General features: G+C 39.2%; 1 protein-coding gene across 11 annotated transcripts in view; it reads right to left on the reverse strand.

Annotated features, from left to right (window-relative positions):
- Positions 1-22976, reverse strand: part of camta1a (calmodulin binding transcription activator 1a) — a 463893-nt gene that overhangs the window by 12791 nt on the left and 428126 nt on the right. For 8 of the 11 annotated variants that reach the window (XM_063015717.1, XM_063015715.1, XM_063015713.1 and 5 more), the window contains 4 exons: positions 22589-22723; positions 1444-1613; positions 958-1154; positions 45-123 (listed from right to left, as the gene is read on the reverse strand). In XM_063015717.1, coding sequence (XP_062871787.1) covers positions 45-123; positions 958-1154; positions 1444-1613; positions 22589-22723 — 581 coding nt within the window. Of the gene's footprint in view, positions 1-44; positions 124-957; positions 1155-1443; positions 1614-5957; positions 6002-9487; positions 9752-16394; positions 16592-22588; positions 22724-22976 lie in introns of those variants that run through there. The other 3 variants (XM_063015720.1, XM_063015721.1, XM_063015719.1) reach the window with 3 other exon arrangements.

Here is a 22976-nt window from a genome sequence, read left to right on the forward strand (position 1 = left end):
TATATTATATAAGTATAAAAGTAAAAGCTAGATGATAAATTTACCAAGGGTGTACAGGAAAAGTGGTCGACATTAAGTGGATCCACCTCTAACTCCAGATCAATGCTGTCAGCATGCTTAGTGCTACAGAGGCCAGAAAGTCAGTAGTTTAACTCACAAATCGATGAATCATAATACAGCTTATATTGTGTAAACAAATGACAAGAAATAAAAAAAAACATGTTATTGCATGTTCTCTGTGTGTAAGAATGTGAAAATGATTTTGTATTTAAATGTTGCTCATGTAAAACACATTAACGTTTCACGATTTATGAACAAGAGATCTTGGACAACCCTCCTAATTACTGAGTTCAGATGTTTCAGCTATACCTGTTGCTAACATATAAAACCAATTATATAAAGTAAATAATATGCTACCAACTTTGTCGCAACAGTGTGGGGAAGGCCCATTCCTTTTCCAGCTTGATTGTGCACCTGTGCACAAAACAAGGTTAATAAAGACAAGGTTTGACAAGCTTGGTGTGGAGGAACATAAGTGGTCCGGCTAAAGCCCCAATATCAACTCCACTGAACACCAATGGAATAAATTTGATCGTCTACTGCTTACCACATGAGTGGGGCCTGCAGTAGCCACAAGGATGGGTGGGGGCAACTTTATATTAATGCACGAGGTTTTGGAATATGGTCAGATGTTTACATACATTTGGCCATACAGTGTACATACAGAGTAAGTGACCAACATACCAATTTTGCTTTACCAGTTATAGCTGGGGAATATAACAGATAAGTGTATCAACTAGGTACGTTTAGATTATTTTCCCACTGTATATAAATTAACTAAGTGCACTATATTTAGATTCTAATAAACTAGCAACTCTACAGTGCACATCAGACACACAGCACATCAAATCTCATTCTGACACCTGCTTTCCACCCTGAGGGGAAGATGTGACTCACCGCCATTTGATAAGCGTCTTGATGAGTGTGGCATAGCCTTGGCCGGCAGCGAGGTGGAGCAGGGTCATTCCCCGAAAAGTCTTGGAGTGGATCAGGTGTTTGGATTTTGCCCAGCAGGCACGGTTCATCATCTTCTCACACACAACCACCACACGGCTCTCAAAAGAGCTGCCCGCCTGGCTCTGGCCTGACAGACACTGCGCACACAAGACATCCATCCATTTGTAAGGCACATTTACGAATGTGTTCCAAACCACAACATATGTGCCAGAACACTAGTAATAGTGCACAAATTGTCAAATTGACTGTTGACCTCTTGTAGAAGGTATAGATTGTCTACTTTTGTACCTATTCAACAGTTTTCCCCTTATCAGAGATCACATCTGGCATGTGAGATTAGCTAAGATTAGCTTGACTCGAGTTATCCATAATATTACAATCTAGGATTGTGCTAAAGTATGTCTCTCAAATTAAAGTTGCACTTACTTGAGACTGGCTGCTACTACTGTTTGCTCCATTTCCACCTCCCCCTGTTCCTCCTCCCCCGGCTCCTGCACCTCCAGTTGCTCCATTGCCCTGCTGCTGGCCAGCCATCTCAGCCATCCTTCGCTCCATCTGCTCTAGTCGTTCCAGGATGGACATTCTGAACTGGTTATCTACAACACATCCAAGTTCACAATCAATTAGGTACATTTGTGCATACGACAGAGGTATATACCACAACATAAAATAACAGCATAGTCACACATGGTTTTTATTTGAGCATTTGAGCATTAGACGTAAGCAAAGCAACACAGGTTAAGATTAAAAGACGTGTTTCTATCAGTAAAAACAGTTGGGCAGTATAATTTCCTTTTTATTTGTGTTTGTCCAACTAGGTTTCTGTCAACTTACAAACTGCATAGTCTGCAGCAAAAGTAACATGTTTCTGGAACTACAGCTTTTGAACTAAAATTGGTCTCTCTGATGGAAACACATCTATTACTGCAGTGAAAATACCCTTAAACATCAGCACTTCAACAAATGGTTTAACCACAATGGAGACAGTGTACAACACAATAATAGTTTACCAGGAACTGACAACCACAAACTCACCCATTAAAGTACACCACAAAGGTTAAAAGCAGGAAAAACAGTTCAATTATTTGACACACAGCATTAAAATTAGCCAGAGATCTTGGTGCTAAATGGATTTAGCTTTCAGAAGACCTCACGTAAAAGCAGTCAGTCATAGTGCACATGCTCATAAAGTGAATTCGGCTAAAATTGTATCTTTAACCTTCATTTTACAGCAATTTAATAGTGACTGACAACTCTGAAGAGGTAACCAAAATGTCCTGTTCTTATCAAAAAGGACAACAAACCATCTGTCCAATGTTTAATTCAAAGCTAAGCTCTTGCTCATACTGCTTCTAAAAAACATCATTATACTTTGAAAATATCTGTCTTTACTCCAGTGATCTGATCTTTCATTTATTCCAAACTCTATTGATTTTATTTAGTTGTTACACTAATTGCAGGCTGTTGGGAAACGAGTACCAAGCTGACACTTTTTACCCAATCATACCTATTAGCAAGCTGAATAAAACATTTATGATGCATAATAAAGAACAACACATTTTTTATTATCACACCATCTGCAAATAAAAAATGCATATACAGCAGTGTACCACATATGGACGACATCATGATATATTTCATTGTTCTGTGGCAGAGCATTCATTGGCATGTATTGGTTACTTCTGGACCATTCTGTTTTTTGCTAATGGGTCACACACTTAAGCACATGAGCACCCCACAATCTGACTTATCTCTAGATATAAATCACACATAGATCCAGACTGGCTACTGTTTACAAATGTAAAGGTGCCAACACATCTGTCCACTTAGCCCTCCTGCACGGCTGCCAGGGCCAGTAAAGGGCAGAAGTGTGTGACCGTAACGTTTAACAGGCACAGACTGCAGCACCGCTGGCCAACGCCGCCTAATCTTTAGCATCTCTCACTGAGGTGCTACTGCCAGGATCCGTTTCTGTGGCAACCTGCTGCTGAGTGGTAACTAGGCGACAGGAGCATGCCTGTGCATGGCTCGTCGCAGTGTTAGCATCATTATGTCTGTAAATTGGCAGAGGAGAACGAACGCAGAACCCAACGAGAAATAACAGGAGAAAGGCCACAACATGTCGCACAGCGTGAGTCACTTCAGAAACTTTGAGTCCAGTTCAAAGGAAGGTTCCAGCATTTTTTAGTCCAGTTTAAAGATTTTTAATCATAAATGAGAGACTCCAAAACTCATTTATGATCAAAAATCTAAGGTCAGTTGTTGCAGTTAGAATGTAACATTCAAAAAATTATTTTTGTCAAATGATAAAGGTTTTATAAGAACCCCATGAAATCCATGATCAGAAAAAAAATGAAATCACAGATCTGACATTTTAAAATGTATTTCAGAAATAAGCATTGTTGTGTATGGAATGTCCTGATGAATGTTCTGAGTAATGTAAAATCATGTGTTACATTTTTTGTGAGCTTTTGAGAAATCCTGTCATACCTTTAAGTCCTCAGTATTCTAAACACAGGTGCACACTAGTTCATTCGCTCTCTTTGTGTTAGAAACAGTGCTCAAGGGGCTGTTTGGAACACAGGGGTCTCTGTATACACGTGAATCACAGTGTACAACACACACATGCACACAGGTTTTATTATACCAATTACATGATACTGTAGTAATTTATTTCGATAAACCCTAAATGCTTATGACATAAAACTAATAAAAATGGAAAATGAGAATTACAAATGAATAGAACAGATTTTACAGGGTTTTGTTTAATTACTTCTATGCAGCTACTAAAGTCTGTAATGACACACTAAAGACGACACTCATTAATGTTAGTTTTGTTGACCAAATTCTATGATTTCAATGCACCATTAGGTAAAAACACTTGATCACAAATTCTTCTTTCTAAAAAAGCAGTCACATTTCTTACAAAACAAAACCATGCTAATCTCACGTCTTTATAAACCTTACTATTTTCCCCCCTTTTTCTCCCACTTTAGCGCATCCAATTTCTGCCCGTCAATCATCCTCTCACTAATGCTGGTCCCTGCTCCTGATTGGGGAGGACGAGGCTGCTCCACGCAACCTCCGACACGTACACAGCAATCGAACATCTTATCACCTACACTTGACGAGTGCAGTGCAGTACAGCGCTGTGTACGGAGAGCCACACCCTCTACCGCACTCCTTTCCCATCCCCTTGCAGGCGCCACCAACCAGCCCACAGAGGTCGTATTCGCACTAGTCTGAGAGAGTCCCCATCCGGCTTAATCCCGCCCCTATCTGAACAACAGGCCAATCGTTGTTCACGTGGCCGCTCAGCCTCAGCCGGCAGGCAGAGCCAAGATTCGATACGATGTATTTGAGATCTCAGCTCTAGTGAACAGCGTGTGTTTTTACCGCTGTGCTACCTGAGCGGCAAACCTTACTTTTTTGTGCACATGTTGGAAAAGGAAAGAGCTTTTAAAACAGCTGCCACAAATTTGTTAGTGTATCCATTTTAGAACATTTTATATACCCCCTTAGCTACATGTGTGCCTAAAACACATAAACTTAATAATTAAAAGTGGTGTGCACATACTTTTGGCCCTACACATTTACCCTTTATATAAAATGTAAATAAAAAAATGTATCTTACCACCAGTGGCGTAGGAGCTCATGGGCCCCAGTGCAAAACATTTTTTGGGCCCCCCTCAACAAATTTCATATATATATATATATATATATATAGCACATATATAAACCGGGTGCTGCATTCTGATTGGCTGAGCTGAATGTCACTCACATATCGCCGCTACAATATTGTAATATAATAATAACAACCTGGCGAATGCAGCCAATGGGGAGGCAGTGCGGTGCGGGGTTGAGTTCATGTTGTGGAGGGCCCCCCCCAGCCATGGGCCCCAGTGCACCTGCCCCCCCTGTAGTTACGCCCTGCTTACCACTGGTTGTCCTTAGATGTTTATTATATATGATTTTATAGTAAAGATGTTTTTAGCACTAAGAGAAACAGCATTATTATTGTCTGTACTTATATTGCATGTGTGAAACTTAAGAACATGGAGTATTTCTTAGAACTAAACTAATACCAAAACTCCAAGCGGAGTGTTTAGTTAGCTGGTGATGGCGTGAGGAGTGGCTGTACAATTATTCACCACTTAGAGGTCGTGTAGGCTGTAACTGTTCAACAACACAGTAAAGTGCCTGACTGGGAAATTGCAGCAATCACTTAGGTTAAGCTCTGAATCACTCCACTGATATAAGATGGATTGCTATTCTGGGCACAGGCTTAACAAAGGTGAAGGGCATGGAGTCAACAAAGCCCTTTTTCCCCCAGAAAGTCTTATAGGTGTTGAGATGAGCCTCTGTCTGAGTGTGTTACATCATACTTACACTCCACTGACAGAAAACTGTGCACCACTAGGTAGGGGGAGGTTATAATTCGTGCAAAACTATAAAATCCATCATCAGCCTTCCAAAAAGGCCTGGGGGATGAAAGTGTGTGTGTGTGTGTGAGTGAGTGAGGCTAACAGTTGCAGCAAAAGCTGCAGTACTCCCAACAAGACAAGATAGGTTAGCAAGCCTAGCGTAGCAAGTTAGGGCTTCACCTCTAGAAGTGGGAGGTACGGAATCATAGAAAATAAAAAGTGAGCCACCAAAGGCTTAAGAGACCGCATGGTACAGAGAGACACCATGAAAGAGAGACATTGAGAAACGGAAAGTAGACATAGCACAGAAATGAAGAGACCGTCAGCATGGCAGCAGCACTCAGGAAGAGTTTGACATGTCTTTGTTCAGACCCAGTGCTGCAGTCTGCTGCAGTGCAGATGATGTCATCTCCACCTGCTGCTGCGAGCACGCTCAGAAAGCCCCGCACGTCTACTGCAGAGGGAGAGGGGTTAGTAGGCGGGGCTAAACGTATACGGGAAAGAGCATAGAGCAACCTTCCAATCGCAACACGGGCCACAGTGTCATGTCATCAGGACCCTCCCATGCCGGTCTAGTAGAGTAGTTCAGTTACAGCCTGTGATCATGCACTGTGTACACATTTAAAACAACAACAGGCAGATCTTTGTTTGTATTGACTGAAGCATGGCTGGAGATTTAATTCTAATAATTCTTTGACAGTTAGATCATTCTGCACTAAACCAGCAGCTTTGAAACTTTGCTTTCTTTCATGCAGCCGTAGCACTTTCATATTTTTACACATTTTTTAATAGTCCATACAACAGCACGAAAAAGCAAAGTTTAAATCTGCTGGTTTGGCGCAGAGTGTCAGTGTATCTGCCATTTAGATTCAGGCTTTAAGTGCTGCGGAATGCCCTGATTGTCAAAGAATTATTATAATTAAATCTTCAGCCGTGCTTCATTCAATACAAAATATGATCACATATGAATTTTGCACACAAAGCCAGGGCTATATTACAGTATATACTGTCTAAAAATAGATATGTGACTACTACTAAAGACTCTACTATTTACACTACAGCACAAACAAATCATTAGTTCTGTGCTATAAACTGTGCCAAATCAGTTCAGCTGACTTTAACTCAATAGAATAATTAAATAAGTCTTTGGTCAACACGGGTCTTATTTTGGGTGAAAAACAAACACAGCATGTTAGAGTTACAACATGACACCAACAGTAAACATGGTAGCAGTAGTGTAATAGTACAGTAGTGCTTTGCTGCATTACAACCTGTATTAATAACCTTTACTGAGAGAATAATTCAACAAAATCAGAAGATTACTGAGGAGAATGTAAGGTCATCTGTCTGTAAGGTGAAGCTGAGATGTAATTTAGGTACACATTGAGACAATAATTCAAAATATAATAGTGAGTTCACTTCTGATTGGTCTAGCAATTTATACTACGTGCATTAGCAGTGTGTCAGATTAAAAGCAATTTTTAATATTTCTTCACAGTGGTGATAAGGACTAATAACCCATTACAAAAGCTGCTAATAAAGGTGGTTTGTAATAGAAGAACGACATTTGTAATATGAATTGTTTAATGATCCAAAATGATAGTGTGACAATTGTGTAATAACAGAGTCAATCAAAAGAAGGATTATTTTTAGTAAAATTAATATTTTTTAACCTAATTAGTAGGTAGAGAACATGCTCGTGCATGCATTTTTCTTGTATGAAATTATTCTCCACACATCAAAAACTGTGAGCAGTGGAACTGAAAATCCCACTTTGTCTCTCTCTTCCAAACATCTTAACCGTGCGCTTTACTTTAAGTGTCATTCCCCGTCTATCTCCTGAGATTCAGCACTTGTCTGTGCTGATATGCGCTGGCACATCAACACTTTCTCCAAATCCCATTCCATTGCCTCCCACCATCTGCCGCAGCCACCGAGGTGCACATCAGATCCTATCGCTTCCTTCTATCGTTCCTGAAACCGACTCATAAGACTGACTCACTTCTGCAGGGCTGGAGTACAGGCACGTGAGGAGCTTAGGTCATGAAGAATAATGACCTCAACCCTGCAGATGCTCCCAGTGTGAGGTGTTTTATTAAGATCGGCTTTGATGTTTGGTCAGGTGTGAGGGCCGATGAGCCAGCATGCTGCAGCACATTCTTCAGGTTTCAGACAGTCTGTGTGTATAGTTTCAGTATTGAGAAGACAGAGGAGAAAATAAATCAGTGTGTAGAATAAAAGAAAATCTACATACGCTAGTGTAGGACACGTAGATTATGGTGATGATGAATGATTTGTGTAATGCTTTTTTCTGTTACTAAATGGTTGAATTACATTACAAAATAAACTGTGTGACATGGCCTTCTTGTTACTTTCTATAATTGACTACAGAAAGCAATGTCTCTTTGGCCACATAAATAAGGATTGTTTTAATGCAGTCAATAAAAATTACCTGATACATAAGGTTACATTGCCAAGGCTGGCATGTTAAAAAGCTCCTTTGTCCATGTAAACAGCAGTAACTGTTCATAAAACCCATTAGATGCTTACAACACAACAAAAACTATGAAATCACAGTGTTTTTTCGTTCCCCCCATTGGCTCACAATCTAGTCATCTTCATTTCCTTCCCTTTGGCATCATGCTGCTAGCACTGCCCCAGCACTGGATGAGGAGGGCACTGCATCCGGATAGACACTCTAAGCTCTCTGGATCATCCATTGCGAGTGCAGGCACCTCAACCACACAGAACAGGCCACGGCAGCAATTAGTTCACAACCTTTTCCTGCCCTTACAGGCACAACCTATGAAGCCTGTGTGACCCCAAGGGCAGTTGAAAATCAATGCTGCATGTAAATCAGCTGCAGATGCAATTGACATACCAAGACTGCCACAGTATACTGCAAAAGTATTTTGTTTTCAGATTTCTGTATTAATTAAATATACTGGACTCATTTAGGTATTTATGCTGCCCATATCTGCTGCATTTAACGTGCACTACGAATAACTACAATCAGCCCAACATTTATCATTACTGTAATCTATCACAAAGGAGAATACTACAAAGATGGTGCAAATCCATCTCAGCGCATCTCAAAAACTCCCTCACTTCACTATTCTCACTGACAGGGTGTGTTAACACTATCTACCGAGCCACCACAATAGAATAAGTTTTGTGTACATTGGTAGAAAAATACTAATAAAAAAATATAACTGCAATATTAGGCAACTCTGCAGGCTGCACTACAAGTACCTCATATTTTTTAATGCCAGTTCACTTGATGTTTGCCCTTTGTGTTTATTCTTGTGGCTTGACACAGGCTGGTATTTAGAGGAAGTGCATAGAAGTGGTTGTGTCCTCTTGGCAAAGCTTTTGACAGCTGAGTCGACCATCTGCATTTACCCTTTCATCTGCAGCACAGTGGCTGCAGCAGTGAGCACCAGTCATGAATTAATACCGCTTACACAACACAGAGTTCAATATCTAAGGAATATAAATCAATAAAATCATTTTTCCTACCTAAACTGGGTATATTAAGATGGAAGTGACTTAAAAAATGAGGTTAGCAGTTGTCAGTTCAGAAAACAAGTTCAGAGGATGAAGTGTGGCCAAAATCATGTTGACATACCTCCTAAATGATATTCTTCCAGCTTTGAGGCAACAGTTAACTGTGCCAATGTGCACAAAGCTAGGGCCATAAGGACAAGGTCTGACAAGTTTGAAATTTTATCCAAAAAAACCCCAGTAGGATAATAGGAATAGTTCTCGACCAATGTTTAATTAAAAACAGTACAAGTTTTTAAATGTTCACTTTACTACCTATTTTGCTTCAATTAATTAACTTTGTTTTCTTGAATACACTGTATGTTCATTTTTAAATGTGATGTTTGCAGTGGCATGTTTTCCCCTTTGTTACCACAGCGTTACCAACTAAACATAAAGAGACATTAATGTGCTTATAACTAAAGAGTTTCCGGGCATTCTAAACATTAAACTGGGCATTAACTTGCCTGGCTGAACATCTAATATATTTATGATCTGTTTACCCATATTGTTTTCTTCAGTGTCCCAACAGTTTTCTCAGTTTCCCTTTGCACCAGCTTTCATAGACCATCTTGCCCCAGGACAGACCTGATTAAACCTTCAAGTCTAGACATCAAATGCGCCCCCAAGCTAGGATTGTCAGCCAGTTCTGCAAAGAGAATTACACCAACACCAAGTAGACATGCACACACAAACACATGGCCCCGCTCTTATCATTAGCCCTTACAGCAACCCTGAAGCACTGAATCCACCAAGTCCTGATGCTTAGACTCCTACTCAGGTCTTAACCTAGATCACTGAAACCTTAAGCCACCTGACATGATGTGGGAAAAAGCCAACAGCTTCCCACGGCTGTATTTGGTGTGATATTAGTGCCAAGCTGATGTGGATATGTCCTCTGTAGGCTGGGTGAGAAGCAACAGAAACAAGTCAGTGCGCATGTAGCTTCTGATACAAAATCATAAACAGGAGTGTTCACAAATTCATGTTCCACAGGCCAAGCGTGTCAGAAGACAAAAAGCAGGGACAATGTGTAACAGGAGCTATCACAGCCAGACAGCAGCAGGCCACTTACACTCATTTATCTGATTGCAGGGCCACTTTAACTTCCAGGAAAGATGCAAAACCCTAGAGAGGAGCATCCTCATTAAGAAGAGCCAAACTCATCAGTTAAAAGTAATTAAGCACAATAAATCAGTAAAACCGCTCAGATAAGCATACAGTTCAGTTTGACTAATAGTTATCTAGTTGTACTTTTGAGTACACTACCTTGTGAGGTCATGTGGGGTAATCGTAGGAGCAGTGCCTGAGTTCCAGGGGGTTCAAATTTTGGTTGGCTCACAAATACAGAAGGTGCATGGCTTTACATAAACTGTACCCTTAGTGTCTGTCCTAAGTGCACCCTTAGTGTCTGTCCCAATAAATAGGAGGGTTACGTCAGGAAGGGCATATAGCGTCAAAACTGTGCCAAATCAAATACACGAAAAATAATGCATCTCCGGCAGCGTCTCAAACATACCACATATATAAAAGATGATACACCATCACTGACGTAATCCTAAATACTTTAACAAGCACTTTATCAACCAGAGGTGTACATTTACTGATTATCTTATAAGCTATTCCAACCACACAGATGAATGTTGTGGGTGTACGATTACTGACTCTGGCCCATCTGATGCACTGAACATTTTGTCAACTCTCTGTATTTTAGTTATCACTCGTGAGGAGTCCAATGAAGGTCCCTTTCAATTGAAAAATGGGGTACTGGGGGTGACAAAGTGCACAGAGCAACAGTCAGTAATTGTATACCCACTAAGTTCATCTGTATAGCAGATGCACTAAAAATTATCAAGAAATGCACAGATCAGATAGTATCACATGTACCTAATAAAGTGCTCGGTGAGTGTACTGTGTGCTTTGAGATGCACATTACTCAGTAATATGAGAAAAATGATCTTCCGCTACAATAATGCCTGCAAGAAATCAGATAAGCACATTGCTGCATTTTCTGATGATCAGGATGCCAAAAACCTGAGGACATTTTACACAATTAGACCTAAAATTGTTTCTGAGTTCAAAGAGTTGACATCTCTCTACCAATACTGGAAAACTTGATGTTTTAAAAAAACTTTATTCACTCACATTTACTGACACTGTTAGCAGCTACTGTACAACTGTGCTGTGCTGTCCTGCACTGCACATAACAATCAAATTTAGCTAGACAAGTCTAGAACTGCTAATGAAATCATACATGCATTTATCCCGGTGTTAATAACCAAACATGTCCAAATGTACCATAAAATCATGACTCCATGATTTCATGTCATGTCTAATTCATTATAGTAATATTACTGACATTACTAGTAGTAGATAAATTGTTCTAGTTACCTTAAAATCCTTTATTAAAGCTTATTTTATGAGATCACAAACCAGTTTTGGAGTAGTTAAACCTTGTGTTCACACTAGGAAAGAACATAGCAATAGGTAATTAATCATTTTCAGTGTTAGTAAATGACACCACACCAAAGTTATTATAATTTACAAGTTAATATTAAGTACAGCCTGTATTGAGTTAAGCTCAATCCAATAGAATAACAGTTGTTATAGAGAACATGATAAATGACATCGATTTCCTATTCTATAATCATTACAGTGTTTTTTAACTAATTACTTGTAATCTCTATAAATCTCAAGCTGGACCAGAAAAGCAGCTTTTCCCAAACTCTTGTTGGCAGCATTTAATTTATATCAAATAATTGCAATAAACTCTTAGCAATGGTTGTGACTGAAACACCAGAACTTAATTAGGAAGGGTGTCAAACAACTTTATGATAATTGCTGGGCTTTAATTGTGCAAAGAGAAGGACTGTTGAATAAAATTGCTTTTGTTAAAAAAAGAAACAAAGTTAAACAAAGCATTAAGAATTAGCCATGTGTTTTCCATATTAAGCTAGCAAATTGTTACATAGTACATTTTTGCAGCCAATCAGTCTGAAATATTACTACTACTACTACTACTAATGAAAAAGCCCTGTGTTGTATGGCTGTTCTGACCAGGGTATTCCTGTCTTGCGGCCAGTGCTTCCAGGTGGAAATTGACCCGCTGCGACCCCGATAAGGATAAAGCAGTTGATTAAAAAAAATTTATTACTGTACTGGGTCACGACCTCACAACTCCACTGCTGTCTTTTAATAAAATAAACAATAACCTTTCACTTTCACAATATATTTGATGACATTAGTTCTCATTAAAAGACTCATTTACATACTGAACTATAAACCTTAAAACAATTATTCTGTTTTATTTTACTACATTAGACTCTCTAGAAATGTAGAACAAAGACTGATGACAGTTTGTTGATGGTTTTGCTCTCCAGTGTACAATGAACCTCTGCTGAATTTAATGACCCTCGGCTTTCTGCTTGAGCGCATCCCTACAATTTAGCATCCACATAAACAAGAGCGAAACATTAACTCGATGCTGGGCACGTCTATGATAAACTGTTGTTCCTATCCTTTCCGACATGTCCTGATTAAATCTCTGGCTTAACGTCTCATAATATGACACACTTTACTGATGCACAAACTAATGCATTACTGAAAAGAACAACAGGCCAACCTGGTTTCAAAAGTAATTAGTAAAGTGGTCTGAATGTCTTGACAGATAAAGCAACACTGAAAACTATACATCTTGAAAGGAAGTACCATATATAGATAATCCCAAATTTCAATACAGATTGGTTTAATTACATCTTCGTTTCCACAGACATTTCTCATAACTTAAGTACCAAGATTCCTGTTTTTGATGGGGAATAAATGTGGCTCAATTTTAACTGATTTGTATAAACCTTCTTTAAATTCCATTCTGTCTTCCAAGGATCCTTGAAAACGTTTGGTCTAAAAGGAATGTACAGTTTAGAATTACACTAACTGAATATTTAATCAATCCCAGCATGTCACTTACATTAGAAATTCAGTTGACTTCCTTCATTACTCGCCCTATTTATAAAAATGAAATATTGGACTTCAGGCACTCAGTACCTGAAAGTAATTAATGTTCACTTACTCAACAGCGCTCAAAGGATTATGAGACAGATTTTATACATTAGGGGGAAATTTGTGACTGTGCCTATAAAACAATATTCCCAATTAATATTTAATTACACAAAGGATGAATGAGAGATTTTAATGACTTTAGCAACTGCAGCAATATGGCTATGATTAACAAAGTAAACGTTCTGATGCATTGATGGTGTTGGTCATGTTGGTGTTTAGTCTTCACAGTGCATAATAATATGCTGTTTTTAACAATCCATTCATAGGAATGCATTTCACTACACCACACATGCAGGTAAAAAGTCAGCATACACTTGTAAGAAATGTATGGAAATTGTGCAACTGTTTTTTTTTTTATCTAGATACATTATAATACAAAATGTGGGTTTTCTGCTAGCAAATACATATAGCAAATTAGAATATAAATTTATTTATGTGCAAAGTTCCATAATGTCATTTACCTTTGTGTCTTGGCCTGTTAATACCTTATCAGTAGCTATGACTGACCACTGCTAAGTTGAGCTAGTTTGAATGCATTAGACAGAATTACAGGCTTTACAGTGATGAAGCCTACTTCAAACTTGGCAACCTAAAGCCTGTGATGTGTTTTATATTTTTACAATCAGTAATATTTACATCCCAACATCCCTAACGCCTGCTGTCAACCATGGAGGTGGTGGTGTTATACTCTTAAACTAATTTGCTGTCACTGGAACAGGTGCACAGCAAAATGTAAACGTAAAATTACAGAAGTAAGTTTATCACAAAATTCTTATACTTGATTACAACTTTGTGTTCTAGCTTCACAATGACCCAAAACACATCTAAACTCGACTAAACTGAAGTTTTTATAATGGCCTTTTCAAAGTATTAATTTCAGCCTTATCTGACAAAATGGACTGTGGACTGTACTGAAAAGTGAAATATGTGCCAGAAAACCAACAAATCTGGTTAAACTCTCCTAATTCTGCCAAGATGATTGGTCAATAATTCAACCATAGTTGTGCCAGAGGCTTGCTGGTCAAATGAGGCTGATCAAGGTGAAAATAGCAAAGAGACTTATAACCAAGTTTATGTTCAACCCAACAGTGCCATATTTTATATAAAACCCACAATATTCTTAGGAAAGAATTTGTCACATAAATAAATGTAGAAAAAATAAGTGAAACCCCAAGACTGTTATTACAAACATGCCCCTCTTACAAGTAAAGGTAAACTTTTAACTTTAATTGCAACAGTGTAATAGACATAGTAGATTGCATGGTAAAACAATCCACTGTAGATAAACCACACTACCCCAGTGTACACAAGCTGAACATCTCTGAATGATCAACTGTTTGGTTGCAGAATCTCAGTGCTGTGAGCTACACCAGCATTCAATCACAAATAAACTAAGCAATAATTGTAGACAGATAAATAAAATTTTAGAGTCTGCCACAAACAGTGTAATGACTGGCAGTAAAAAAGCCTCTTCTCAAACAACCTCTCTTAAGCATTTTACTTTTACAGACACCAAGATCCAGCCAGACTACTGGGTAGCTCTCGGCTTTTCTTGAGAAATGGTCTCTATGGGAGGTGTATCTTAACAGTATTCCTTTTAGACTGTTAAGAAAAGACTCAAGTAAGCTTGAACTGAGCATGGGCAAAAAAACTGTTAAAAGCATAAAATAATATTAATGTAGGTATTAAATTGTCCTATTCATTTACTTACAATTTATTTGTTTTTATTTAAAAAGCATGCATTTGGCCTTAGTAATTCCTTTATTCTGAGGGTCAGAGTGGGTCGGGTACAATCCATAAACCCTGGGTGTAAGGCAGGACATCAGTTGATCACAGCGCAACACACACTCATTCAGTTAGAATGCATACTGGCAGGACCATTGGTGCTGTATGGCACCCATACTGGCTGCATGAAACCCTGAAGTTATAATTTTTGCAATACTATTGGGAAAAAAGACCAGTTTATGCAAGCCATAAGATTAAAATGGCTTTAGTGGGAGTAATAAAGTTTCTAAAAACGTTTAAATCTTCACATATTAGAATCCCACCCTAAACAAAGTGTTCAAAGGCTTAACAGCTTTGTAATCTAAATTCTTAGCATATCAACAAGTCGTTGGGTAACAATAGGCGGCGTGTGTCTTTATAAGAAACGTCATCTGCATAGTAGCTTCACTACAGCTCAGTTTCGTAAAACATAAAAGCTAAAAAGGTCTGGGCTGTCCACGTTGCTGAACTCATTCTGCACTGCTGCCTTCATACAGGCTCCATTCCAAACTACACTTCTGCACTACTGAGTAGGGCACAGCAGTATGTCACTAGAGTAACCATAGTTACTATATGCAGTGTGTCATTAGACTGTTTAGGCATCGGTTTGGGACACAGCCACAAACTCTGGTCGTGACCACTGATCATTGTGATTAAGCACTGCAGAAAAACTACACTGAACAAACCTTGTATGAGCACAGCAAACTGGTCAGTGTTAATCAACTTTAGATTTTCTAAGGAAAATGACAGTAAAATGTTACTGGTGGCCTTTAATACGGAAAAAAATAATTATAGAGTAACTCAGTTAATTAGAACTGCATAATCAGAATTAGCCAAGCTCAGAACTGGTAGATTTTTTTAAACACAGAACATGCAAACTGCATAAACTTCATTTATTATTTATATATCTTATTTTGGCTGATCTGTAATAAGTGATTTGACTATGTGGAAAAATGTGTATTGCATTGTCACTGAAGGGGAGGGGGGCTCAATACTCCTGATATTACAAAATGCCCCCCATCCAGCACAAGTTACTTATATTTAAGTTATAAATTCTTACAAGAAAGGGCTCCAAAACATTTATTTAGGGCTTTAACATTTATTTTTGTGAGCCATGTGCTGAAGCATACATGATTAATTGTGCTAACCTTAAGTGTTGTTCATAGTGGGGAGTAGTGGGGGGGATCAGCTTTATGCACTTAAATGTTTTCACGAGTTTTTTTTCCACCAAACAAACAACATATTTGTTTTTTGAACTGTTGTATAGATTTAAACCACGTGTTTGGTTTAAAGTTCAAGAGATTCTTCTAATCTTTAAAACTTTTCTACAATACATGCCAAAAAGCGCCCCCAAACCAACAGCACACAGAGTAGATACACAAGTCCTGGTTAATAACAAATGGACATCATCATCAACAATAATAAAATCATTCCACAGTGACACAAAACAGCTCTGATGCTGTGATCAGAACTTACTACAGTCAGGTACAGATCAGGTACTACAACAGAGTAACTGCGCGCAACTTCCACAGACTGAACAAACAATGCACACAAACACAACAGCAGCTTTACTCAAACGCATCCGACCTTCTGTTTTATTGGCCATGGAAGAGTCCCCTGAAATGAACACGGTTTCCTTAGGAGAAGCAGGTGTCAGTCATGTCAGTCACGGGCATCCTGACCAAATGTCCCCCAGGCCAGCGAACTGCGGTGTGCCAGTTTTTGGGAAATGTTGACGCGCAAAAGAAATCCTGTTCGGCAAGGAACGGTGGTGCATGTGCACATCAGAGTGAAAACAGAGCAGAAAGCCCGCTTAGTGCAAGCGATCCCATCACTCCTTTCTCATTTTCACCCCTCCCTAAATCCCTCCCCCTCCATCTCGCTTGCACTATGTGCCCCTGTTAGCCCGCAGTTACGCGCCCGCTCGCCCCGCCGTCTGTATTTCACTGCGGGCTAACAGGGGCACGTAGCACAGGAGAACCCCCCACCAACCCGTCCACCAACCTACCTACTCACACAAACACGCAAGTTTCGTTTGGGGTGGAGGTTTAAAATCTAAATCTTACTTAAATCCTATTTATTTGATCAACCAAAATATGCCTATAATTATGTCTAAATAGCCGAGTATTTTTTTCTATCATAACACCATATAGTGCACGCATGCGCTCTTACATGTGCTTGTCACAGCACGACATAAAGCACAATGTGTCTAAAACACGTGTTGTTCATTCAGTGTTGTAGACACACACCCACTATTACACAAAGCGCGCACCAGGAACCGCGCATTTCCGATGAGAAACGACTGAACTGCGAGTAATAAAGCGTGGATGACACCAGTGCAGACAATGAACAACACGTAATGCATTGTAATATTGTGCACATTTAAGCACAAGGTGGCAAAAACAACAAGGACCGACAGAAAGAACGTGCGCCGTGTTTCCGTTAGATCTCTGTGTGTGTTTGTCCTGCGCGCGTCTCTCTACTAGTGATGTACCGTTCGGTACGAGTCGGTTCTTTTAGATGCGAGTCGACTCACAATAAAGAGCCGTTTTTGTTTCAGACAACCCAAAAGTATATTTGGGTTAAAGACTGACCTACGTTACAGTTTAAAAAAGAGTATTTTAATGCTTAAAGTTAGTTTTATTAGTTTTTCTGCAAATGTAGAGCAATACTCACAAATTAAACATGACATATTAAATGTGCCATTATGCCCATAAATTCTCCCAGTGTTAAAATAAACAAATAAAGAGTTATTATTTATTTATTAGGATTTTAACGTTATGTGTTACACACTTTGGTTACATTCATGACAGAAACGGTAGTACCTCGTTACAAGATTTATCAGTTAACAAGTTTTTTATATCAAACACAGTCATGGACAATTTTGTATCTCCAATTCACCTCACTTGCACATCTTTGGACTGTGGGAGAAAACTGGAGCTTGTGGAGGAAACACGCACAGACATGGGGAGAACATGCAAACTCCACACAGAACGGACCCAGACAACTCCACCTGGGGATCAAACCCAGAACCTTCTTGCTGTGAGGCGATAGTGCTACCCACCAAGACACCGTGCCACCCCAAATAAAAATAACCTTTGCTTAAGACTGTTTTCACACCTAATAAGTGTATAATGCAAAATGATTTAATGATTAGGCACAGACAAATGTAGTTATTAAATTATTGAGATAGTTATCTATTTTGGTAGTAAAAATTTAAATATGTTTGTTCTGTTTATTTTAATCAGACAGTAGATACAGTGTCCCTGTATCTGGAAAAAGAGACCAAAAAAACCCCCCCAAAACCTGTTACTAATCGAATACAGGCCTAAAGAACCGACTCAATTTGGTGAGCCGAGTCAATATATATGGTTCACTAAAATGAGCCGGAATGTTTATCACTACTCCGTACCTGCAATACTGCAGAGGGAAAAAAGCCCCGCCCCCTTTCTGCATTATGACAAATCAAGGCATGCAGCTGTGTTTATCAGTGCTTCTCTCTCTCTCTCTCTCGCTCGCTCTCTCTCTCTCTCTCTCTCTCTCTCTCTCACACACACACACACACACACACTTGTTAAACGGACATGTAAGTCATTACAGTTTTGAAATCTTGATTTTTGCAACCCTTTTCTTTCAAGTTCAGCATGAGTCTTCTAAAATAATCTCAGAGTAATAGTTAAAAGCTATTATAAAAGCTATTTAATAACATTTACCTTTGTGGAGTTATACACTTCCTTGTTAGCGATCATGATTTAGAGTTTGCTGACCTTTCTTACATTGCTAATTTTGATGCACCTATTAAAAATACAAAAGTAAGTGGTCTTTTGCCAAGGACAGTAAGAAAACCCAATGTCACCTTATGCAGAGGGTAAAATGGTCTGGACGTTTAGGTGTAATTGAAAAACTACCTACAAGGTTATGTAAACCTAGCCATTGGTGGGACATAATTATCAGTGCACTCAATTGCAAAAGACTACATTAAAAGATCAGACGCTTGAGTCATGCAGTGAGCTGTTGCGTTAGCTTACCACCGCTGAGATTTGAATCCGGTTATCAGCTGGCTGGGCATCTACACAGACATGATGTATGAGGAGGGGTGGGATGGCCAAAGCCTTATGCTAGATTGGCGCCCTGTCCAGGGTATTCCTGCCTTGTTCCCCATGTCTGTTTGTGTTTCCTCTGGGGCTCCAGTTTCCTCTCACAGTCCAAAGACATGTAAATTAGGTAAACTGGAGATAAAAAAATGTCTCCTGAAAGTGTTTGACAAGAAACTTGAATTGATGAATCATGTGTTACCCGTCATGAATGGAATCAAAGTGTAAAACATGGCGTTAAAATTCTAATACACAAAGAAACAAACAATTCCTGCCTTGTGCTCAGTGTTTCCTGGTAAAATTGGACCGGAGTGGTGACCAGGATACAGCACTTTGTCTAGTGTTTTGTGAGTACTCTTTTCGACGATGTTTAATGTTGAAAAGCAAGTAATCATGTGTTACTGGTTATTAGCAACATAGGTAAACAACACAAACACAACACACTAAGACATCTACACTATTAGAAAAACACTAATAATGATATCACATGGCAGACACAGCTGACATTAACATAAATATATTGCAGAAAACAATTCAATCTACATTGTATAACATCTTTTGAACCTCATACTAAACTCCCCAGTTGCTATGGATGCCATACATTTTCTAACCGCCATAAATCTCTGAACTCGCTACAGTGTTGAGCGTGTGGTACATGCTCAGTACTTTGGCAGGTTTGGTATGTGTAAAGTAAATGGTGCCTGTCATACAGCTCTGTGAATGGAAAGGGGCTGTTGAGTGGAGGCGCCAGCTTGCTGTTACTCTTTTACCCTCAAGAGCTGTCTGCATTGCAGTTGTCCCTTTCCCCCACACTCATCCAGCCTGTGCCCTACTTTATTCCTTCAGAGCTCACTGCAGCACCAACCTTCAATCCAGCCTTGAACATAAACTGCACAGCACACCACACATAAACTGAGAATGTTCTTAACATTTAACCTTCCAATAGACAGAAGGACACACTGGTACTGCTCCATGCTGTCTACTTGCATATGCATGCTTGTGCATTCACATTTATATTCTGTTCTACTACTGTGCTGTTCAGCTACGTTGTTGAGCTGTCACTGCCAGCTTCTCAGAGCCGACTTTAAAGGAACATTCTAAAAAATACAGGGACCCAGCAGAACAACTAAGGCTTTACCTAATTCACGGCTGTGAAACAAGCTGTTTCCTGTGTAATATGCAATTTTCTGTGAAATTCAAACGCTAAGGTTTGTTTTTAGCGATTTAACATTTTTCATTCACGTAGCGTTCCAGTGCCTCACGTTTACTGAATAGTTTGTACTATAAGGCGGTCCTAGCAATTCTACGGCAATTCAGTTAGCAATCGCATAGTCAAAGTAAAGCAGCCAAAAACACGACTCTGGTTTGTAACTGAGTTTGGAAAACTCCCAACTAATTGTGTGGACGTTGGGTGTCAAAACTCAGACAAGGATTTTCCAAAATGAAGCCTCGCATTGTCGCTAGATGTTGTAGCTTTACATTTAACCATTAGTGGCAGTGCTGTGTATTGTAGCTTCCATTTATTCTAGCATTCAATTTATGAGTGTTATTTAATGACTGCCGTAAATTAAGCACATTTTCCTGTGAATTTAGTAGGGCTCTAAATATAACATAAGCAACCTATTCTAACACCTTATAATAAAACATGCTTGGCATTGGGGTGGGCCAGTATGGTGTAGGCCTGTGGGTCCATTTTATAAATCCAAATTTCCTATTAGAAATGTAAGATTTGGATTGAAAAGCTTTGTATTACATTTAGAAAAAATGCTAAACAGAAGCATTTTACTAGTGTTCTCAGACTGGGCCCCTTTGGTATGGTAGCCATTTGCTGCACTATTCAGACGGAATGAATGTATGTCTTCGGTTAAACCTTAATCAGCTGATCAGTGAGTGCCTAGGACGTCAGACTGGCGAACACAAGGTGTTGTCCATATGCTGAGATATTTTAAGGAGCTCTTTGATGTCACAGCTCTGATCTGATTCGGGATGACCAGTAGGAAGTATGTGTGCTGGAGCAGTTATTTAGCCCGGCTTTATGAGGGCTTGTGTCCCACAGTGATGGGATTATCTGGAGGTTATTTGACTGTGGAAACATACATCCTGTGCCGGGAGGACTTACTGAGCAACAGATGGGCTACAGTCAGTAGCTGTATACCCACAATCATCATCTGCATGATAGGTGTAACTTATAAAATAATCAGTGATAATCAGGTTGTACCAAATAGATGTACCTAATAAAATGCTCGAGAGTGTACATTCAGTTAACTCGAACAATTTGAACACTTAATCTAAGATATGATCTTTATGTTACAGATGAGTCATTAAGCTTTACTGACGACAAATTAAGCTTCTTAGCCTTGACCTTAATTCCTTTACCCTCTTAATACAAATCAGCCTATTGCACATAATCTCTGGCTCTCCGTCTCTGAAGCAGATTAACCAACTATCAGCCTTGTCTTAAGTGTTCTAAAGATTCATTATGTTTGACATTTATGTGACCCTGAGAGAACACAAAGTAACAATTATTTAAGTCATTTGGTTCTTTACAAGCATCTTGACACCTTTTGGCAATTAGTATGACTGCATTGTTGGAAACGTGCTCTTGCTCCCCTCTAGTGGTTCCAAACTCTTCTGGATGCCAGCTACATTTACATTAACAGCTAAATGACTCTAAATATAACAGAACAATCTGTTCTCAATCATACTCTATTTCTATTAGAAAATATAATCAGTCCGTGTAAATGCAGGGTAATTAGAAAAGCCCCAGGCTTAGAAACAATATTATACCAGGAACTCATTTTTCCAACTAGCCTGTCCAACTGAGCTATAAACCAACAAATGACCATACAAGCAGTCATTAAAGTTCATGTGAAGTACCATGCCACAATATTTTGAACGTAGTACTGGTCAGTTTTTCTAAATACAATGCACTGGGACTCTTCAGTAAACCAGGGTGGCCATACATCCCCTTTTCCTGGACATGTGCTCTTTTTTTGGGCCTAAAAATGCGTCCGGCTGGGATTTCTAAATCACCAAAACATTTTTTGTTATTATTGTTTAGGGCTGTATGCTGATTAGAAAGTAATAAGATAAAGATCCGACCATAAATGTATTTGTTGGTTGTCTTGTTAAAAAGCAGCTGTTTATGTATTAAAGTTAAATAACATAATTGCATGGTTATTGATGCATTTGTCAAATATTTAAACCCCTACTTTTTGCACATTGTCATGGTGCCACCAATTACATTACATTACTTTACCAATCCAACACCCCCCACCAAGTGTCCCTTTTTTTTAAGAACCACAATATGGTCACCCTAAGTAAACCTCACTGGCTGGTGTCATTCACAGAAGCATGGGTTCCCTTTCTAAATGTGCTTCCTTCATATTTCTGCTTTATGTGTTTCTTATGTTTGCATATTTGACATCTCTGTTTAATTGAGGACGTTGGTCAATGTAAACTGAATTATGCACACAAAGCATATTTTTTATTACCAGCACAAATTATTAGGTTTCAGTGTCAGTTTCTTAATCACGACCCAAACAATAAGCTCAGACTGTATAATTCTCTACTCCAGAGTAAAACTACAAACAACGTATTGCCATAATAAAAATCTCTGGACGGGAACAATTTCTGCAGCAGCAGTAAACCAAGAGCACAGCAGCATTTTAAAAGGGTAAGCCTTACCGTCCAGAGAGAGCCAGTCGTGCTGGGATGAAGGCAGCGAGGGCAGAGCACGGGCCTTGTACTCAAACACCACAGAGTTGGAGATGATCTGATTACTGACAACCACCTGCAGAGTCACCAGGCCTGTGTCATGAGCTGCAGAGTCACAGAGAGCAACACACTCGTTAGTCATTAGAGCTTCAGAGATAGAAAATCAAGTCAGTTCCCGGGAGAGTTCAGCCAGCACCTTTCATACTTGGCTTGACTGAAGGAGTCCCAAGAGGTTGCACCAACTCCGCTCAATTAAAATACAATCCAGTTGGGGAACACAACAGCTTTTTTTAAGTTTGCGCATCACTCTTTAGCAGCAGACACAAATTACTTTGACATGGTTGAAGTTAAAACATTC

Source organism: Trichomycterus rosablanca, chromosome 19 (assembly GCF_030014385.1).
Source record: "Trichomycterus rosablanca isolate fTriRos1 chromosome 19, fTriRos1.hap1, whole genome shotgun sequence".
Taxonomy (NCBI): domain Eukaryota; kingdom Metazoa; phylum Chordata; class Actinopteri; order Siluriformes; family Trichomycteridae; genus Trichomycterus; species Trichomycterus rosablanca.